Source organism: Delphinapterus leucas, chromosome 2, assembly GCF_059928025.1.
Source record: "Delphinapterus leucas isolate spDelLeu-1000000601 "Yukka" chromosome 2, BTC_Dleu_Yukka2, whole genome shotgun sequence".
NCBI classification, from domain to species: domain Eukaryota; kingdom Metazoa; phylum Chordata; class Mammalia; order Artiodactyla; family Monodontidae; genus Delphinapterus; species Delphinapterus leucas.
In genome coordinates, this window is record NC_143130.1 from 3,911,007 (window position 1) to 3,930,795 (window position 19,789).

General features: G+C 39.4%; 1 protein-coding gene and 1 pseudogene across 5 annotated transcripts in view; one reads left to right on the forward strand and one right to left on the reverse strand.

Moving 5' to 3' along the window:
• The window catches only part of NSUN6 (NOP2/Sun RNA methyltransferase 6), a 91,608-nt gene that overhangs the window by 67,058 nt on the left and 4,761 nt on the right, over positions 1 to 19,789 (forward strand). For all 5 annotated transcript variants that reach the window (XR_016391865.1, XM_022580623.3, XM_022580618.3 and 2 more), the window contains one exon: positions 11,920 to 12,068. Coding sequence is in view for 4 of the 5 variants with exons in the window: in XM_022580623.3 (XP_022436331.1) it covers positions 11,920 to 12,068 (149 nt within the window). In the remaining variant the exon portion in view is untranslated. The remainder of the gene's footprint in view (positions 1 to 11,919; positions 12,069 to 19,789) is intronic.
• Positions 1,882 to 4,732, reverse strand: LOC111178118 (mortality factor 4-like protein 1; annotated as a pseudogene).

Here is a 19,789-nt window from a genome sequence, read left to right on the forward strand (position 1 = left end):
TGTTGGATTTTGCCAAGTGCTTCTTCTGTCTTATTCAGATGATCATGTGGTTTTTGACCTTTATTCAGTTAACTTTCAGATTTGGAATCCACCTTGCATTCCTGAGGTAAATGCCACTTGGTCATAGTGTATAATGCTTTTCATCTATTGGTGGATTACACTTGCTTGGATTTTATTGAGGATATTTGTTCCATATTTGTAAGAGATACTGGTCTGTGGTTTTCATTCTTGTGATATCTTTGTTGGGTTTTGGTTTCAGAGTAAGACTGGTCTCATAGACTGAGTTGGAAATTGTTCTTTTCTCTTATGTTTCTGAAAGAATTTGTGAAGACTTGGTATTATTTAAAAGTTTGGTGGATTCATCAGGGAAGTCAGCTGGGCCTGGGGTTTTTTTTGTGGGATTTAAAAAAGTTACTAATTCAGTCTCTTTACTTACTATAGGTTTATTCAGATTTTCTCTTTCTTCTTGTATCAATTTTGATAGTTTGTATCTTTCTAGTAACTTGTCCATTTCATTTATCTATACAGTTTATAGTATTCCTTTATAATCACTTTTCTTTCTGTAAGATCAGGAGCAATATCCCCCGTTAATTACTGATTTTACTGTTTTGAGTCTTCTCTCTTGGTCAGTCTAATTAAAGTTTTGTCAATGTTGTTGATTTTTTTCAAAGAACCAATTTTCAGCTTTGTTGATTCTTGTTTTTCTTTACTCTGTTTCATTAATTTCTGCTCTAATTTTTTTATTTAAAATTTTCAATTTTATGTTGGACTATAGTTGATTTACAATGTTGTATTAGTTTCAGGTGTACCGCAGAGTGATTCAGTTACACATATATGTATATCTATTCTTTTCAAATTCTCTTCCCATTTAGGTTATTACAGAATATTGAGCAGAGTTCCCAGTGCTATACAGTAGGACCTTGTTGGTTATCTATTTTAAATATAGTCGTGTGTATATGTCAATCCCAATCTCCCAATTTATCCGTCCCCCAACCTTTCCCCTTTGGTAACAGTAAGTTTGTTTTCGAAGTCTGTGAGTCTGTTTCTGTTTTGTAAATAACTTCATTTGTATCATTTTTTTTTAGATTCCGCATATAAGTGATATCATATACTTGTCTTTCTCTGTCTGATGTACCTCACTTAGTATGATAATATTCAGGTCCATCCATGTTGCTGCAAATGGCATTATTTCTTTATTTTTAATGGCTGAGTAATAGTCCATTGTATATATGTACCACATCTTCTTTTTTCCTTAATTTAAAGAAAAAATTTATTGAAGATCTGAAAGACAATTTCTAAAAGATTGACTTTTCCAGAAAACTGTAGCTACACAATGCATTGTATCTATCATGTTAAAACCTGCATTAGACACAAATACAAAAGCCATGAAACAAGCCACCATTCTTCAACAATCTGAGCAAAGATAAAATGCCTAAGGAACAACATGGATGACTTGCAAAGGATGGGCTCTTTACTTTAAGCACCATAAAAAAAAGGGGGGGGGAGCACAAATGGATGAGTGTTTTCAGTTATATACACTGAATTGAACCTTTGGCACTAGGAATCAGGGCATTTTGTCATATAGCATTAACACATTATAAAAGTGTGTGGTGGCAAAGGAAAAGAACCACCAGCATTCAAACGCAGCTTTGTCAACTAAGCAATAAAATACAGTATGTCTTTCTGTTGTCCATCATTGAGTACACTGGTAGCAACTTTGAAATGAAAGAAAAGAAAAAAGCTGTAATTCCTTTCATTTTCTCTGTTTAAATATCAAACAGAAAACAAACATCAATTCTGTTATACACTAACATTTCCAGAGTACCTCATTTGTACAAGAGAAGGACTAAGAAACAAAAATGCGTTTACAGACGTCCAAACGTGAGTATAAGCACCTCACACAGCTTTCTGATGATACTCAGGAGGAGCCACTTGGTTAATCGCTGGCACTAAACAGAGTTGCAGAGTTCTTTGCCAGGTGTTTTAGGAAATCATGAAGATAATTCGGTAATAAAGCAAGGCTCTTCTCATCCAGAGGTGTATGGGCCAACATTGCTCCAATTTGTACAGATAATCACAGTAGATGTGGCGCTCCATGCATGTGGGACATGGGCGTCATCAGGGTGATCTGCGAGGATTTCAGCATACTGTGGTCTCTCATGTTTGCAGAGCAGCTGAGTGCCCAACATTACATTGAAGTATTCCTTTATCCCTGCCACAACTTCATTAACGCATACTCCTTGTTATCTGTGTTTCCTTGAGATTTCTTGGAATTTGCATAATCCGCTAGAATGGAATCCACATTCTTCTTGGCAGGAAGATAAAGAGCTGTTTTTTTTTTTTACATCTTTATTGGAGTATAATCGCTTTACAATGGTGTGTTAGTTTCTGCTGTATAACAAAGTGAATCAGTTATACACATACATATGTTCCCGTATCTCCTCCCTCTTGCGTCCCCCTCCCTCCCACCCTCCCTCTCCCACCCCTCTAGGTGGTCACAAAGCACCAAGCTGATCTCCCTGTGGTATGCGGCTGCTTCCCACTAGCTATCTGTTTTACGTTTGATAGTGTATATATGTCCATGCCACTCTCTCGCTTTGTCACAGCTCACCCTTCCCCCTCCCCATATCCTCAAGTCCATTCTCTTGTAGGTCTGTGTCTTTATTCCTGTCTTACCCCTACGTTCTTCATGACATTTTTTTCCCTTAAATTCCATATATATGTGTTAGTATACGGTATTTGTCTTTCTCTTTCTGACTTACTTCACTCTGTATGACAGACTCTAGGTCCATCGATCTCATTACAAATAGCTCAATTTTGTTTCTTTTTATGGCTGAGTAATATTCCATTGTATATATGTGCCACATCTTCTTTATCCATTCATCCGACGATGGACACTTAGGTTGTTTCCATCTCCGGGCTATTGTAAATAGAGCTGCAATGAACATTTTGGTACATGACTCTTTTTGCATTATGGTTTTCTCAGAGTATGTGCCCAGTAGTGGGATTGCTGGGTCATATGGTAGTTCTATTTGTAGTTTTTTAAGGAACCTCCGTACTGTTTTCCACAGTGGCTGTACCAATTCCCATTCCCACCAGCAGTGCAAGAGTGTTCCCTTTTCTCCACACCCTCTCCAGCATTTATTGTTTCTAGATTTTTTGATGATGGCCATTCTGACTGGTGTCAGATGATATCTCATATCTAGGAATAAACCTACCTAAGGAGACAAAAGACCTGTATGCAGAAAATTATAAGACACTGATGAAAGAAATTAAAGATGATACAAATAGATGGAGAGATATACCATGTTCTTGGATTGGAAGAACCAACATTGTGAAAATGACTCTACTACCCAAAGCAATCTACAGATACAATGCAATCCCTATCAAACTACCAGTGGCATTTTTCACAGAACTAGAACAAAAAATTTCACAGTTTGTATGGAAACACAAAAGACCCTGAATAGCCAAAGCAATCTTGAGAACGAAAAACGGAGCTGGAGGAATCAGGCTCCCAGACTTCAGACTATACTACAAAGCTACAGTAATCAAGACAGTATGGTACTGACACAAAAACAGAAAGATCGATCAATGGAACAGGATAGAAAGCCCAGAGATAAACCCACGCACATATGGTCACCTTATCTTTGATAAAGGAGGCAGGAATGTACAGTGGAGAAGGGACAGCCCCTTCAATAAGTGGTGCTGGGAAAACTGGACAGGTACATGTAAAAGTATGAGATCACTCCCTAACACCATATACAAAAATAAGCTCAAAATGGATTAAAGACCTAAATGTAAGGCCAGAAACTATCAAACTCTTAGAGGAAAACATAGGCAGAACACTCTATGACATAAATCACAGCAAGATTCTTTTTGACCCACCTCCTAGAGAAATGGAAATAAAAACAAAAACAAACTAATGGGACCTAATGAAACTTCAAAGCTTTTGCACGGCAAAGGAAACCATAAACAAGACCAAAAGACAACCCTCAGAATGGGAGAAAATATTTGCAAATGAAGCAACTGACAAAGGATTAATCTCCAAAATTTACAAGCAGCTCATACAGCTCAATAACAAAAAAACAAACAGCCCAATCCAAAAATGGGCAGAAGACCTAAATAGACATTTCTCCAAATAAGATATACAGACTGCCAACAAACACATGAAAGAATGCTCAATATCATTGATCATTAAAGAGCTGTTTTTGCTGGGTAATTAAGTCCCAGTCATCAACAAGCCTCGGTTTTAGTTCTTCAGGAATCTTTACTGTAACTTCAGCTTCGTTTGTGAATGTTTCCTCATTGTCAACAGTAGGGTCTACTTGGGCCCTTTTCTTGTAGGAGGCTGAGGTTGTCTCACTGGTGCTACCACCATCTCCATTTCCAGGTGTTTTCTGTTTGTTCTTTTTAGTTTTCACTTCAGCATTTTTCTGTTGCAGACCAGAAGTCTTCTTTCCAGGGGCAGCCCCTCTCATCTTCCCCTCTGCATACTGCTCCTGATTGGCTTTTTTCTGGAACTCATTCATCTCAATTTTTATTCCAACTACTGTAATGTGTAAAGTATTACACTTGTTTATCCTTTATGGCCACCTTTACACACTTTGCTTCATAAAGAAGAGGCCCGTGGAAGCACAGCACTCTCTCACCCTCCTGGAATTGAGGCTTCGGGTCCTGCTTCAGTGCCATTTATAAGTGATCGCTGCTGCCTCCTTCTCCCGCCATCCCCGACTGCTGCCCCTACTCTCGACCCCGCCCAACTCTGTGTCAGACGCGCCGTCAGGCACTGCCAACTCTACATCCTGGGCCCTACCACATCTTCTTTATCCATTCTTCTGTCGATGAACATTTAGGTTGCTTCCATGTCTTGGCGATTGTAAGCAGTGCTGCAGTGAACACTGGGGTGCGTGTATCCTTTTGAACCATGTTTTTGTCAGGCTATATGCCCAGTAGTGGGATTGCTGGATCATATGGTAGTTCTCTTTTTAGTTTTTTAAGAAACCTCCATACTGTTTTCCATAGTGGTTGTACCAATTTACTTCTCACCAACAGCGTTGGAGGGTTCCCTTTGCTTCACACCCTCTCCGGCATTTGTTTGTAGACTTTGAAAAAATTTATTTATTTATTTATTTGGTTGTGCTGGGTCTTAGTTGTGGCAGGTGGGCTCCTTAGTTGTGGCATGCGAACTCTTAGTTGCGTCGTGCATATGGGATCTAGTTTCCTGACCTGGGATCCAACCCGGGCCCCCTGCATTGGGAGCATGGAGTCTTAACCACTGGGCCACCAGGGAAGTCCCTGTTTGTAGACTTTGATCATGGCCATTCTGACTGGTGTGAGGTGATAACTCGTTGTAGTTTTGATTTGCATTTGTCTGATAATTACTGATGTTGAGCATCTTTTCATGTGCTTTTTGGCCATCTGTATGTCTTTGGAGGAATGTCTATTTAGATCTTGTGCCCATTTTTTGATTGGGTTGTTTGTTTTTTTGCCATAGAGCTGCATGAGCTGTTTCTATATTTTGGAGATTAATCCCTGTCGGTCACATCATTTACAAATATTTTCTCCCATTCTGTGGGTTATCTTTTCATTTTGTTGATGGTTTCCTTTGCTGTGCAGAAGCTTTTGAATTTAATTAGGTCACATTTGTTTGTTTTTGTTTTTATTTCTATTACTCTAGGAGATGGATCAAAAAGGATACTGCTTGAATTTATGTCAAAGAGTATTCTTACTATGTTTGCCTCCAAGAGTTTTATAGTATCCAGTCTTACATTTAGGTCTTTAACTCATTTTGAGTTTATTTTTGTGCATGGTGTTAGAAAATGTTCTAATTTCATTTTTTACATGTAGCTGTCCAGTTTTCCCAGCACCATTTATTGAAGACACTGTCTTTTCTCCATTGAATAGTCATGCCTCCTTTGTTGTAGATTAATTGATCATAGGTGCATGGGTTTATTTCTGGACTTTCTGTCTTGTGCCGTTGATCTGTATTTCTGTTTTTGTGCCAGTTCCATTCTGTTTTGATTACTGTAGCTTTGTAGTATAGTGTGAAGTCAGGGAGTCTGATTCTTCCAGCTTTGTTTTTCTTTCTCAAGATTGCTTTGGCTATTCAGATATTTTTGTGTCTCCATAGAAATTAAAAATTTTTTTGTTTTTAGTTCTGTGAAATATGCCATTAGTAATTGGATAGGGATTGCATTGCATCTGTAGATTGCCTTGGGTTGTATAGTCATTCTGACAATATTGATTCTTTCAACCCAGGAATATGGTATATCTTTCCTCTGTTTGTGTCATCTTCGATTTCTTTCATCAGTTTTTCATAGTTTTCAGAGTACAGGTCTTTGTCTCCTTAGGTAGGTTTATCCATAGGTATTTTATTCTTTTTGATGTGATGGTAAATGGGATTGTTTCTTTAATTTCTGTTTTTGGACTTTCATTGTTAGTGTATAGAAATGCAGCAGATTCTATGTTTTAATTTTGTATTCTGCAGCTTTACCGAATTCATTAATGGGCTCTAGTAGTTTTCTGGTAGTATCTTTAGGATTTTCTATGTATAGTATCATGTCATCTGCGAACAGTGACAGTTTTACTTCTTCTTTTCCAATTTGGATGCCTTTTATATCTTTTTCTTCTCTGATTGCCGTGGCTAGGACTTCCAAAACTATGTTCAGTAAAAGTGGTGAGAGTGGACATCCTTGTCTTGTTCCTGATCTTACAGGAAGTGCTTTCAGCTTTCCATCATTGAGAATGATGTTTGCTGTGGATTTGTCATATACAGCCTTTATTATGTTGAAGTGAGTTCCCTCTATGCCCACTTTCTGGAGAGTTTTCATCATAAATGGGTGTTGAATTTTGTCAAAAGCTTTTTCTGCATCTATTGAGATGATCATATGGTTTTTATTTTTCACTTTGTTAATGTGGTGTATCACACTGATTGATTTACAGATGTTGAAGAATTCTTGCATCCCCGGGATAAATCCCGTTTGGTCATGGTGTATGATCCTTTTAATGTATTGTTGGATTTGGTTTGCTAGTATATTTGTTGAGGATTTTTGCATCTATGTTCATCAGTGATATTGGTCTGTAATTTTTTTTTTTTTTTTTGGGTGGTATTTTTGTCTGGTTTTAGTATCAGGGTGATGGTGGCCTCATAGAATGAGCTTGGGAGTGTTCCTTCCTCTGCAGTTTTTTGCAATAGTTCCAGAAGGATAGGTGTTAACTCTTCTGTAAATGTTTGATAGAATTTGCCTGTGAATCCATCTGGTCCTCTACTTTTCTTTTTTTTTAAATAAATAAATAGATTTATTTATTTGTTTATCTTTATTTTTGGCTGCATTGAGTCTGCGTTGCTGTGCGTGGGCTTTCTCTAGTTGCGGTGAGCGGACTTCAGTAGTTGCAGCACGCGGGCTCAGTAGTTGTGGCTCGCAGGCTCTAGAGCACAGGCTTAGTAGTTGTGGTGCATGGGCTTAGTTGCTTAGTTGCTCTGCGGCATGTGGGATCTTCCTGCACCAGGGCTCGAACCCACGACCCCTGCATCGGCAGGCAGATTGTCAACCATTGCACCACCAGGGAAGCCCCTCGACTTTTGTTTGTTGGGAGGTTTCAATCACAGTTTCAATTTCAGTACTTGTGATTGGTCTGTTCATATTTTCTATTTCTTCCTGGTTCAGTCTTGGGAGATTGTGTTTTTCTAAGAGTTTGTCCATTTCTTCTAGTTTGTCCATTTTATTGGCATATAGTTGATTGTAGTAGTCTCTTATGATCCTTTATATTTCTGTGGTGTCCATTTCAACTTTTCCTTTTTCATTTCTAAGTTTATTCATCTGAGCCCTCTCCCTTTTTTCTTGACGAGTCTGGCTAAAGATCTATTCTGCCATCTTGTCTCAGCACCCCTCAAAAGTTGAAAAAAAAAAAAGTGCTTGTTACTGGTTCTTGTTTCCTCATCTCTCAAGCTGAGAACCAGTTTCCAGTAGGGCCTTGAGCCTACTGGTCAGGGCTACGTGGTTTCCCTAGCTGAGCTTTGAGGTGAGAGGGAAAATGCACCCTTCTTCACTCCTCTATTCTCTTCTCCACAACGATTGTGGTGTGGGGTGATTGGCACTGGGGTTGGAGACACACCTCTGGAGCCCCTTTTACCCCTGAGAGCCGCAGGCCAAACTGAAGTGACTGAGGCCCTGGCGTCGGGGGAGCAGCCTCTCTGCTCTAATTTTTATTATTTTCTTCCTCTGCTTCATTTTTAGTTTGCTCATCTTTTTTCAGTGTCTTAAGAATGGAAGCCTAGGTTATTACTTTGAGACTTTTCTTTTTTCTTTTTTTTTTTTTAAAAATAAATTTATCTTTTTATTTTTGGCTGTGTTGGGCCTTCGTCACTGTGCAGACTTTCTCTAGTTGCGGCGAGCGGGGGCTACTCTCCATTGTGGTGTGCAGGCTTCTCATTGCGGTGGCTTCTCTTGTTGCAGAGCATGGGCTCTAGGGGGGTGGGCTTCAGTAGTTGTGGCACACGGGCTCAGTAGTTGCAGTATGCGGGCTCTAGAGTGCAGGCTCAGTAGTTGTGGCGCACGGGCTTAGTTGCTCCATGGCATGCAGGATCTTCCTGGACCAGGACTTGAACCCATGTCCTCTGCATTGGCAGGTGGATTCTCAACCACTGCACCACCAGGGAAGTCCTGAGACTTTTCTTTTTAATGTAGGTATTTACAGCTGTAAATGTCCCTCTAAGCACTATTTCACTACTTCCCATAAGATTTGGTACATTGTGTTTTGTTTTCGTTCACGTCACAGCATTTTAGGATTTACCTGTGATTTCTTTGCCCCACGGTTATTTAGGAGCATGTTTTTAAATTTCCACATACTTGGAATTTTCCAGATTTCTTTCTGTTACTACCTTCTGTTTTCATTCCATTTTGGTGGGAGAAGAAACGTTGTGTGAGTTTTAAGCTTTTTCAGATTTACTCAGCTTTGTCTTACGGCCTTGCATGTGGTTTGTCTCCACGTGCACTGGAGAGGAATATGCATTCTGCTGTTGCATAGTGCTTTCTATTAGGTCTAGTTGGTTTATAATGTTGAAGTGTTCTGCTTCCTGTTGGTCTTCTGCCTCTTTTCTCTTTTCATTAGCAGTAGTTCTGTTTTTGGTTTTATGAGGAACTCCCATACTGTTTTCCATAGTGGTTGCACCAGTTTACATTCCCACTGGCAGTGCATGAGGGTTCCCTTTTCTCCACGCCCTCTTCAACGCCTGTCATCTCTTGTCTTGTTGATGACCTGTGGTTCTGATGTGCGTTTCCCTGATGATTAGTGCCGTTGGGCGTCTAGTCAGTCATGTGCCTGTTGGCCATCTGTCTGTCTCCTTCGGAAAAATGCCTGTTCAGGTTCTCTGCCCATTTTTTAATCAGGTGGTTTTGTTTTTTTGATACTGAGTTTTGTGAGTTCATCATATACTTTGGATATGATATTAACCCTTATCAGGCAGATCATTTGCTACCATTCTATAGATTGTCTTTTGGTTTTGTTGGTGGTTTCTTTCACTGTGCAAAAGCTTTTAGGTTTGATGAGGTGCCAGTTGTTTATTTTTGCTTTTGTTTTCCTTGCCTGAGGTGAAACAGAATTGCTAAGACTTCTGTAAAGGAGTGTGCTGCCTGTGTTTTCTTCTAGTTGGTGTATGGTTTCTGGTCTTACATTTAGGACTTTTGTTCATTTTGATTTTATTTTTATATATGGTGTGAGAAAATGTTCTAACTTCATTCTTTTGCATATAGTTGTCCAGTTTTCCCCAAATCTCTTATTGAAGACTGTCTTTTCCCCCATTGTGTACTTTTGCTTCCCTTGTCATAGATTAATTGACTATAAGTGTGCGGATTTATCTCTGGGCTCTCCAGAAGTCTAGGGGCAAGGCTCCCTGGAGCTGGGATTCAGAACTCTAAGGAGGGGGTTTTACCTAGCTGCTGTGCTACGCAGGGTCCAGCTTGAGAGAGGGGGCTCTGTCCACTTCATACGGATACTTAAGGGAAAAAGCTGGAAACTGTACCCGTCAAGGCGAAGGGCTGTTACTGGGCTTGTTTTTTTTTTTGGTACGCGGGCCTCTCACTGTTGTGGCCTCTCCCGTTGCGGAGCACAGGCTCTGGATGCGCAGGCTCAGCGGCCATGGCTCATGGGCCCAGCCGCTCCACGGCATGTGGGATCTTCCCAGACCGGGGCACGAACCCGTGTCCCCTGCATCGGCAGGTGGACTCGCAACCACTGCGGCACCAGGGAAGCCCTACTGGGCTTGTTTTGACAGAAACAGCAAGCCATCAGGAAGGATCAAGTTCTGTCTTCTACCCCTTTTATCTTTCATCCTCTTCCCACCCCCATTGCTTCTCTGCCTCCTGTTGGTGAATCTTGAAGCCAACAGGCAAAGGAGAATTGTAGTTCACAGAGTTCCCCCCTCAGCATCACACAGCAGAGTAGAGGTGGGTAAACTTGGAGGTCAGAAGAATATAGCTTAATAACTAGCATATTTGGAGCAGAACAGATAGTCCTTGAAATAGGTTCAAATGTATACTAAAATTTCGTATATGATAAAATTAGCATTGCAAACCTAGAGGGAAAAGTAAATTAATAAATAGCTCTAAGATGATTTTTTTGTTTGGAGGGCTGGGGGAAAGGTTAATACACAAAAGTAACTTTAGGATGGATTAAAGTTTACTGTCAAGAATTAAATGGAAAGTAACTAGAAGCAGGTATAGATGAACATTTATTTGACTTCATAATGGGGAAGATTTTAAAGCATGAAAGCAAAGCTAGAACTCAAGAAAAAAGATAAATTTAATACTCAACATTTATGTATGTTAAAAAAACGTGGCAGATGGCAAATAGTGGGAAATATTTGTAAAATAGTTAAGAAAGATGAGATCACTATTTTTGATGTACAAAGAGCTCTTCTAATCAACACAAAAAAGACAAGTCTCAGTAGAAAACCAGCAAAGACGATGTGACCATCTAAACAAAAAAATACAAATGGTCAATAACATAATTATCAACTTTGATGAGGATTTTGGGGAAAGTACACTGGAAGTGTAAATTGCATATACTCTTTCTACAGGATTTTATCAGTATGTATTAAAACCCTTAAAAGTAATTGCTTACTTTGGAAAGATATTTCTTTGGAGGCAGTCGATAAGAAAGCAAGGATGGTTGTGGATGGAGATGAGTTAAATTGATAAGAGCTTGTGTCTCACAGTTTTGCAGTCAGAAAAGCAGGTTTCTTGGGGTGAGACCCAGAACGCTGTTGTGGGCACCGTAGGAAATCAGCTAGCTTTGCATGAAAGCAGTTGCAGTAATATCTTGCCTACAGTTCGATACCATAAATATATGAGCAGACCCGCTTGGTTTCATGATTTTCTCCAGTAACCCTAAGTAGATGAGAAGCTGGAGTGGAGAAACTTATGTAAGCAAATGCAGAGGGAAACCTGTGGAAGATTGGATTCGGGGCTATGTAGACTCATTCTAGAGCATAGCCTTGCTGATGGCCACAGAAGCAAGGAAGCCGAGGAACCATAGAACCAGGGTGTTTGCCTAGAAACTAAAAGGTAGTCTCTTTTTCTGGGGCTGTCTGCAGTAAGGTTTACTAAGAAAAATACCAGCTCTTAGAATGACTAGAGTTAATTTCATGTCCTAGCTCTGGTGAAGTGTGGCTTCTGACATTGGGGGTTCCGGTCTTGTTTGATTAGGCCTTGGCTTGCGCTATATCAGTTAATCCTATAATAATCACATCTTTAACCTTTTACCTGTAAGTCAGTTAGCTTAGCCAGCTACCTGATGGAATTGTTATGCATTACTTTCTGTTCTAGATGATGATGTTAAATTCCGATAATTGCATCTGTTTCAGGAGTTTTCTGTCCTAATAGGGCAGAGAGCAAATAATGTTTATAATTCTCTTTATAGGAGAACCTCCATTCTTACCAGAATCTTTTGACCGAATTCTTCTGGATGCTCCCTGCAGTGGACTGGGACAGAGACCAAACATGGCTTGTACTTGGACTTTGAAGGAAGTGACATCATATCAACCGTTACAGCGAAAACTCTTCACTGTGGTATGTGATAATTTTTTGCTGTGGAAGAAAGGTGACCTTTACTAGTTTGATCTTTTAAAGACTGAGAGCAGTATTCATAGCAGCATTATTCACAGTAACCAAAATGTGGAAAAAACCCAGGTATCGAAGGGATAAGTAAAATGTGGTATGTACATACAATGGAATATTACCCAGCCTTAAAAAGGAATGAAATTCTCATACACGCTACAACATGGATGAATTTTGAACACATTATGCTAAGTTGTATAAACCAGACACAAAAGGACCAAATGGTGTGTGATTCTGTTTATATGAGTATCAAGAATAGGCAAATTCATGGAGACGGAAAGTAGAAAAGAGGTTGCCAGAGGCTGGAGGGACAGGAGAGCGAATGGGGAGTTCCTGTTTCATGGGATGATGAAGAAGTTCGGGAGATGGGATAATGGTGATGGTTGTAAACAGTGTGAGTGTACTTAATGCCATTGAATTGTACACTTAAAAATGGTTAAAATGGTAAATTTTATATACACTGTACCCCACACACAGAACACCTGGTTTTCCTTTATGTTGACTCACTCTTTCATCTCAGGCAATAATAGAATTTCTTCTCTGAGACATTTAAGGAATTTCAAACATTCTGCTCTGTCTTAAAAATAGAGCATTGTTGGGACTTCCCTGGCAGTCCAGTGGTTAGGACTCTGCGCTTCCACTGTAGGGGACCCGGGTTCGATCCCTGGTCGGGGAGCGAAGATCCTGCACGCTGCACGGCGCAGCCAAAAATAAAGGGGGGGTTGTTAACAGAGTTGCTAATTGATGTAAAACATTTGGGTATAAAATAAATTACCTTTTTATAGGGTTCTTGGATCATCTTAGTGAATTAAAAGTGGGAAATCCAATAGAGGCAAACACATTCATAAGATTGGGAAGTGACAGCATCCAGTGTCAGATATAGAAGGACAGTAAAAATGTAGCAAATCTAACTGGTCTACAGTATGTTTCAGAAGAAGCCCAGATAGAACATGTGAGAATTTCTGTCAGTCTTGCCAACATGATTCCATAGGATGTAGACAGCATTTGATCGGAGATGATCCCACCATTTCCTCTCAGTTCTCTAATTATAAATACACAAGCTGCGGCAACAGTGGGTATGCTCGATGATTCCATCTCTGAAGCTGTCTTTCAGTACATTGCTTTTCAGCACTCCTGGTGTCTCCTTTCCTACACAAAAGTGGCACTAAGAGTGGATTGTTTAAACTTTTATTGTATATGGTCTTCAGAGAACACATCCTGGAAGTTAAAACAGCAAGCAGCAAAAAAAAGAAGCTTTGCTTATAGCTGCAACCCAGCTTGATGTGAGGGTAAAATTAGGACCCTGTTTTAAGAGACATGGCTTTTTGTTCTTTTTAGCTCATAGCGAAAAGACATTTTAAGAGGCTACTTGGGAGGAGATGTGTTGGTCTCAGTGACAAGGAACATCTGGCCGTGTGCAAGAGAGAGTGTGGCATCCAGTGGGTGTGCCACTGGGTGAGGGTAGGCGTTGAGACTGTGGACCCAGTGCCTGCACATACGTTACTCTAGGTACCTGGGTTTCCATATGGGAGAAGCGGGTAGGGTAGCTCCCCCGATGGGGCTACCGTTCTCGTGGCGGCTACAAGATTTGTTGAGAAAAGCTGTCGTGATGTGCTTAGAACAGCGGCTGGCACCCAGTAGCAAAGTTTAAATTTTGATCAGCGCACTAGGATTAAGAAAGCAGAGTATATGCTTTTCTTTTTTTTTTTTTAAGATTTTTATTAACTTTTTTTTTTAAATCTGGGGATTTGAAAAGAGAAACTTTAGTTATTTGGGACAAGTTCATTTTCATATTACACCTTATTTCCTGGACAGATACTCATTGGGCACCTCCTATATGTAATACACAACTCTAGGTGCTGATGACATGCTAGTCAACCCCTGACCTTTTACATGGGGTTTCTGTTCTAACTGGGGAGGAAAATAAACAGCTAGTTGAGTTAGAGATTTCTTGTATTCCAAGGCAGTGCCCAGTGAAGCAAACTTTAGAGAGGAAGGGGGATGGGAACGCCTGATTGGAACAGTTGAAAATTGTACATGGGCTGGGCAGGGAGGGCGCTGCTGAGACGCTGATATAGAAACAAAGATAAGAGGATGGTGAGGAGGGAGCGAGCACTGCCGGGAAGGAGCAGAGCTTTCCGGGCTGGTGCAGAGGTCCTGAGGTAGGTGTGTGCCGTGCACCTTCCAGAGCAGCAGGGGCAGGTGGCGCTCAAGCAGGGCAAGCCAGGCACATGAGAAGGGAAGGCCGCGAGGGGCCTGCTGTACGCAGGGCCTCGAAGGCCACTCGAGGACGTGGGCTTTGACTCCAAGGGATGACGGGAACATTGGAAGGGCTTTTTTGTTCTGTTTTGTTTTTTGGCTGTGCCACGCGGCTTGTGGGATCTCAGTTCCCTGGCCAGGGATTGAACCTGGGCCGTGGCAGTGAAAGCCTGGGATCCTAACCACTAGACCACCAGGGAACTCACCATGGAAGGGTTTTGAGCTGAGAAGAGACAGTTTTAAAAGCACCGATCTGGCTGCTGTGTTGAGAATAGATGGTAGGAGGGCAGGGAATGAAGCAGGTAGGAAACTGTTTGAATAATCCAGGCGAAGAATCATGAAACTTGGAGCAGAATGATAGCAGTGGAATTTGGGGAGAAGTAGCCAATCTCTGGATATATTTTGAAGGTAGAGCCGATGGCATTTGCTTGATGACTGGGGAATGTGAGAACAAGAGGCATAAAGGATAATCTGAGGTTGGGGCCTGCGCCCCGGGGAGGACGGGAATCCGGCTCCAGGAGGGTTCAGAGGAAGAAGGTAGGAGTTTAGTTTGGGACGTGTCATGTCTGAGGGTAAAAATATTGAGAATGCAATTGAACATATGGGTACAGAATTCAGAAAGGAGTCTCACCTAAAAATGTAAATTGGTGAGTTTTCAGTATAAAAATGGTATCTAAAGCCGTGAAACTGAATGAGCATATTTGGGAAAGTCTTGGTCCAGATGGACTAAAACAGCTACAAGATAATGAAATGCATCTGGCCTGGAACACTCTAATTAAAGAGAGTCCTGGTCATACAGACCATCACTTATTTATCCCAGACACTTGAAAAAGGTATCATATATGTATATTTTTTTTCTTTATACACCTTTATTTTGTACACATTTATAAATGTTGTGTGTTACAACAAGCCTGACTTACTCTTCCCATTTAAAAAATAAACCATAAATAATATAAAGGAATCATGGTCTTTTTCTCCTTTATAAATCCTACCCATGAGTCTTTTTGTTTTTAATAAATTGTTTTGGAGTCTAGTTGATTTACAATGTTGTGTTAGTTTCAGGTATACAGCAAAGTGATTCAGTTATGCATATATCCATTCTTTTTCAGACTTTTTTCTTATATAGGTTATAACAATACTGAATAGAGTTCCCTGTGCTATACAGTAGGTCCTCGTTGGTTATCTGTTTTATACATAGTAGTGTATGTGTGTTAATCCCAAACTCCTAGTTTATCTGTCCCCCATACTGTTACCCCTTTGGTAATCATAACTTTGTTTTCTATGTCTGTGCGTCTATTTCCGTTTTGTAAATAAGTTCATTTGTATCATTTTTTTTAGCTTCCACAAATAAGTGATACTACGTGCTATTTGTCTTTCTCTGTCTGACTTGACTTCACTTAGTATGATAGTCTCTAGGTCCATCCATGTTGCTGCAAATGGCACTATTTCATTCTTTTTTTATGGCCAAGTAATATTCCATTGTACATATGTACCACATCTTCTTTATGCATTCCTCTGTTGATGGACATTTAGGTGGCTTCCATGTCTTGGCTATTGTAAATGGTGCTGCTGTGAACGCTGGAGTGCGTGTATTTTTTTTTGTTTTTAAATTTTTATTTTATATTGGAGTATAGTTGATTTACAATGTTGTGTTAGTTGCAAGTGTGCAGCAAAGTGATTCATTTATACATATACATGTATCTATTCTTCTTCAGATTCTTTTCCCATGTATGGGTTATTACAGAATATTGAGTAGAGTTCCCTGTGCTGTACAGTAGGTCCTTGTTGATTATCTATTTATATATATGGTAGTGTATGTATGTTAATTCCAAACTCCTAATTTATCCCTCCCTGCCACCTTTCCCCTTTGGTAACCATAAGTTTGTTTTCTATGTCTGTGAGTCTGTTTCTGTTTTGTAAATAAGTTCATTTGTATCATTTTTTTAGATTCCACATATAAGCGGTATCATATGATTTTTGTCTTTGGCTTATTTCACTTAGTATGATAATCTCTGGGTCCATCCATGTTGCTGCAAATGGCATTATTTCATTCTTTTTTATGGCTGAGTAATATTCCATTGTATATATGCACCACATCTTTATCCATTCATCTGTTGATAGACATTTAGGTTTTTTTCATGTCCTGGCTATTGTAAATAGTGAACAGTGAACATTGGGGTGCATCTGTCTTTTCTAATTATGGTTTTGTCCAGATATATGCCCAGGAGTTGGATTGCTGGATCATATGGCAACTCTATTTTTAGATTTTTAAGGAATCTCCATACTGTTCTCCATAGTGGCTGTATCAATTTACATTCCCACCAACAGTGCAAGAGGGTTCCCTCTTCTCCACACTCTCTCCAGCATTTATTGTTTGTAGGCTTTTTGATGATGGCCATTCTGCCTGGTGTGAGGTGGTACCTCATTGTAGTTTTGATTTATATTTCTCTGATAATTAGTGAAGTTGAGCATCTTTTCATGTGCTTTTTGGCCATCTGTATGTCTTCTTTGGAGAAGTGTCTGTTTAGATCTTCTGCCCATTTTTTGATTGAGTTGTTTGTGTTTTTGACAGAGCTGCACGAGCTGTTTGTATGTTTGGAGATTAATCCCCTGTCGGTCACTTTGTTTGCAAATATTTTCTCCCATTTTGTGGGTCGTCTTTTCGATTTGTTGATGGTTTCCTTTGCTGCGCAAAAGCTTTTAAGTTTAATTAGGTCCCATTTGTTTATTTTTGTTTTTATTTTCATTACTGTAGGAGGTGGGTCCACAGATATTGCTGTGATTTATATCAAACAGTGTTCTGCCTTTGTTTTCCTCTAAGAGTTTTATAGTGTCTGGCCTTACATTTAGGTCTTTGATCCATTTTGAGCTTATTTTTGTGTATGGTGTTAGAGAATGTTCTAATTTCGTTCTTTTACATGTAGCTGTCCAGTTTTCCCAGCACCACTATTGAAGAGACTGTGTTTTCTCCATAGTATATTCTTGCCTCCTTTGTCATAGATTAATTTTCCATAGGTGTGGGGTTTATTTCTGGGCTTTCTATCCTCTTCCATTGATCTATGAGTCTGTTTTTGTGCCAGTACCATACTGTTTTGATGACTGTAGCTTTGTATCGTGTTCTGAAGTCTGGGTGTCTGATTGATTCCTCCAGCTCCATTTTTCTTTCTCAAGATTTCTTCTGCTATTCGGGGTCATTTGTGTCTCCATACAAATTTTGGTGTCAGGGTGATGGTGGCCTCACAGAATGAGTTTGGGAGTGTTTCTTCCTCTGCAGTTTTTTGGAAGAGTTTCAGAAGGATAGGTGTTAACTCTACTGTAAACGTTTGCTAAGGTTCACCAGTGAAGCCGTCTGATCCTGGACTTTTGTTTGTTGGAAGATTTTTAATCACAGTTTTAATTTCAGTACTTGTGACTGGTCTGTTCATATTTTCTATTTCTTCCTGGTTCAGTCTTGGGAAATTGTACCTTTCTAAGAATTTGTCCATTTCTTCTAGGTTGTCCACTTTATTGGCATATATGTGTTCATAGTAGTCTCTTATGACTCTTTGTATTTCTGTGGTGTCCATTGTAACTTTTCCTTTTTCCTTTTTAATTTTATTAACTTGAGCCCTCTCCCTCTTTTTCTTGATGAGTCTGGCTGAAGGGTATCAATTTTATCTTTTCCACGAACCAGCTTTTAGTTTCATTGATCTTTTCTATTGTTTTCTTCATCTCTGTTTCATTTATTTCTGCTCTGATCTTTATGGTTTCTTTCCTTCTGCTCATTTTGGGTTTTGTTTGTTCTTTCTCTAGTTGCTTTAGATGTAAAGTTAGTTGTTTATTTGAGATTTTTCTTGTTTCCTGAGGTAAGATTGTATTGCTGTAAACTTCCCTCTTAAAACTGCTTTTGCTGCATCCCGTAGGTTATGGATCGTCATGTTTTCATTATTATTTGTCTCCAGATAGCTTTTGATTTCCTCTTTGATTTCTTCTGTGACCCATTGATGTTTTAGTAACATATTGTTTAGCTTCCATGTGTTCGTGTTTCTTACAGCTTTTTCCCTGTAATTGATTTCTAATCTCATAGCGTTGTTGTCGGAAAACATGCTTGATATGATTTCAACTTTCTTAAATTTACTGAGGCTTGATTTGTGGCCCAAGATATGATCTATCCTGGAGAATGTTCCATGTGCACTTGAGAAGAATGTGTATTCTGCTGCTTTTGGATAGAATGTTCTATATATATGTGAATTAAGTTCATCTGGTCTGATGTGTCATTTAAGGCCTGTGTTTATTGATTTTCTTTCTGGATGATCTGTCTGTTGATGAATGTGGGGTGTTAAAGTCCCCCACTATTATTGTGTTATTGTCAGTTTCTCCTTTTATGGCTGTTAGCATTTGCCTTATATATTGAGGTGCTACTATGTTGGATGCATATATATTTACAGTTATATCTTCTTCTTGGATTGATCCCTTGATCATTATGTAGTGTCCTTCTTTGTCTCTTGTAACAGTCTTTATTTTAAAGTCTATTTTGTCTGTTATGACAAAAGTAGCAAAAAGTATTGCTACTCCAGCTTTCTTTTGATTTCCATTTACATGGAATACCTTTTTCCATCCTCTCACTTTCAGTCTGTATATGTCCTTAGATCTGAGGTGGTTCTCTTGTAGACAGCATATATATCAGTCTTGTTTTTGTATCCATTCTGCCAGTCTGTGTCTTTTGGTTGGAGTATTTAATCCATTTACATTTAAGGTAATTAGCGATAATGTGTTCTTATTGCCAGTTTTGTTGTTTTGGATTTGTTTTTGTAGGTCTTTTTTCTTCCCTTCCTCTTTTGTTCTCTTGTGATTTGATGGCTATCTTTCGTGTTGTGTTTGGATTGCTTTTTCTTTTTTGTGTGTATCTATTGTAGATTTTTGGTTTGTGGTTCCCGTGAGGTTCTGATATAGCAGTTTATATATATACAAGGTTGTTTTAAGTTGCTGGTCTCTTAATTTCCAGTACATTTCCAATATCCTGCATTTCTACTCTCCTCATATCATATTTGTGTGTGGATGATTTCCTACCGTTACTTTCAGTTTGCCTTTGCCAGTGAGCTTTTCCATTTGTAATTTTTTTATTTCTACTTGTAGCCTTTTCTTTTCTGTCTAGAGAATTTCCTTTAGCATTTGTTGTAAAGCTGGTCTGGTGGTGCTAAATTCCTTAGCTTTTGCTTGTCTCTGAAGCTTTTGATTTCTCCGTCAAATCTGAATGTTGTATCTGAATGAGGGCATTGCTGGGTAAAGTATTCTTGTAGTAGGTTTTTCCCTTTCATCACTTTAAATATATTGTGCCTCTCCCTTCTGACCTGCAGAGTTTCTGCTGAAAAATCTGGTGATAGCCTTATGGGGATTCCTTTCTATGTTATTTGTTCCTTTTAATATTTTTACTT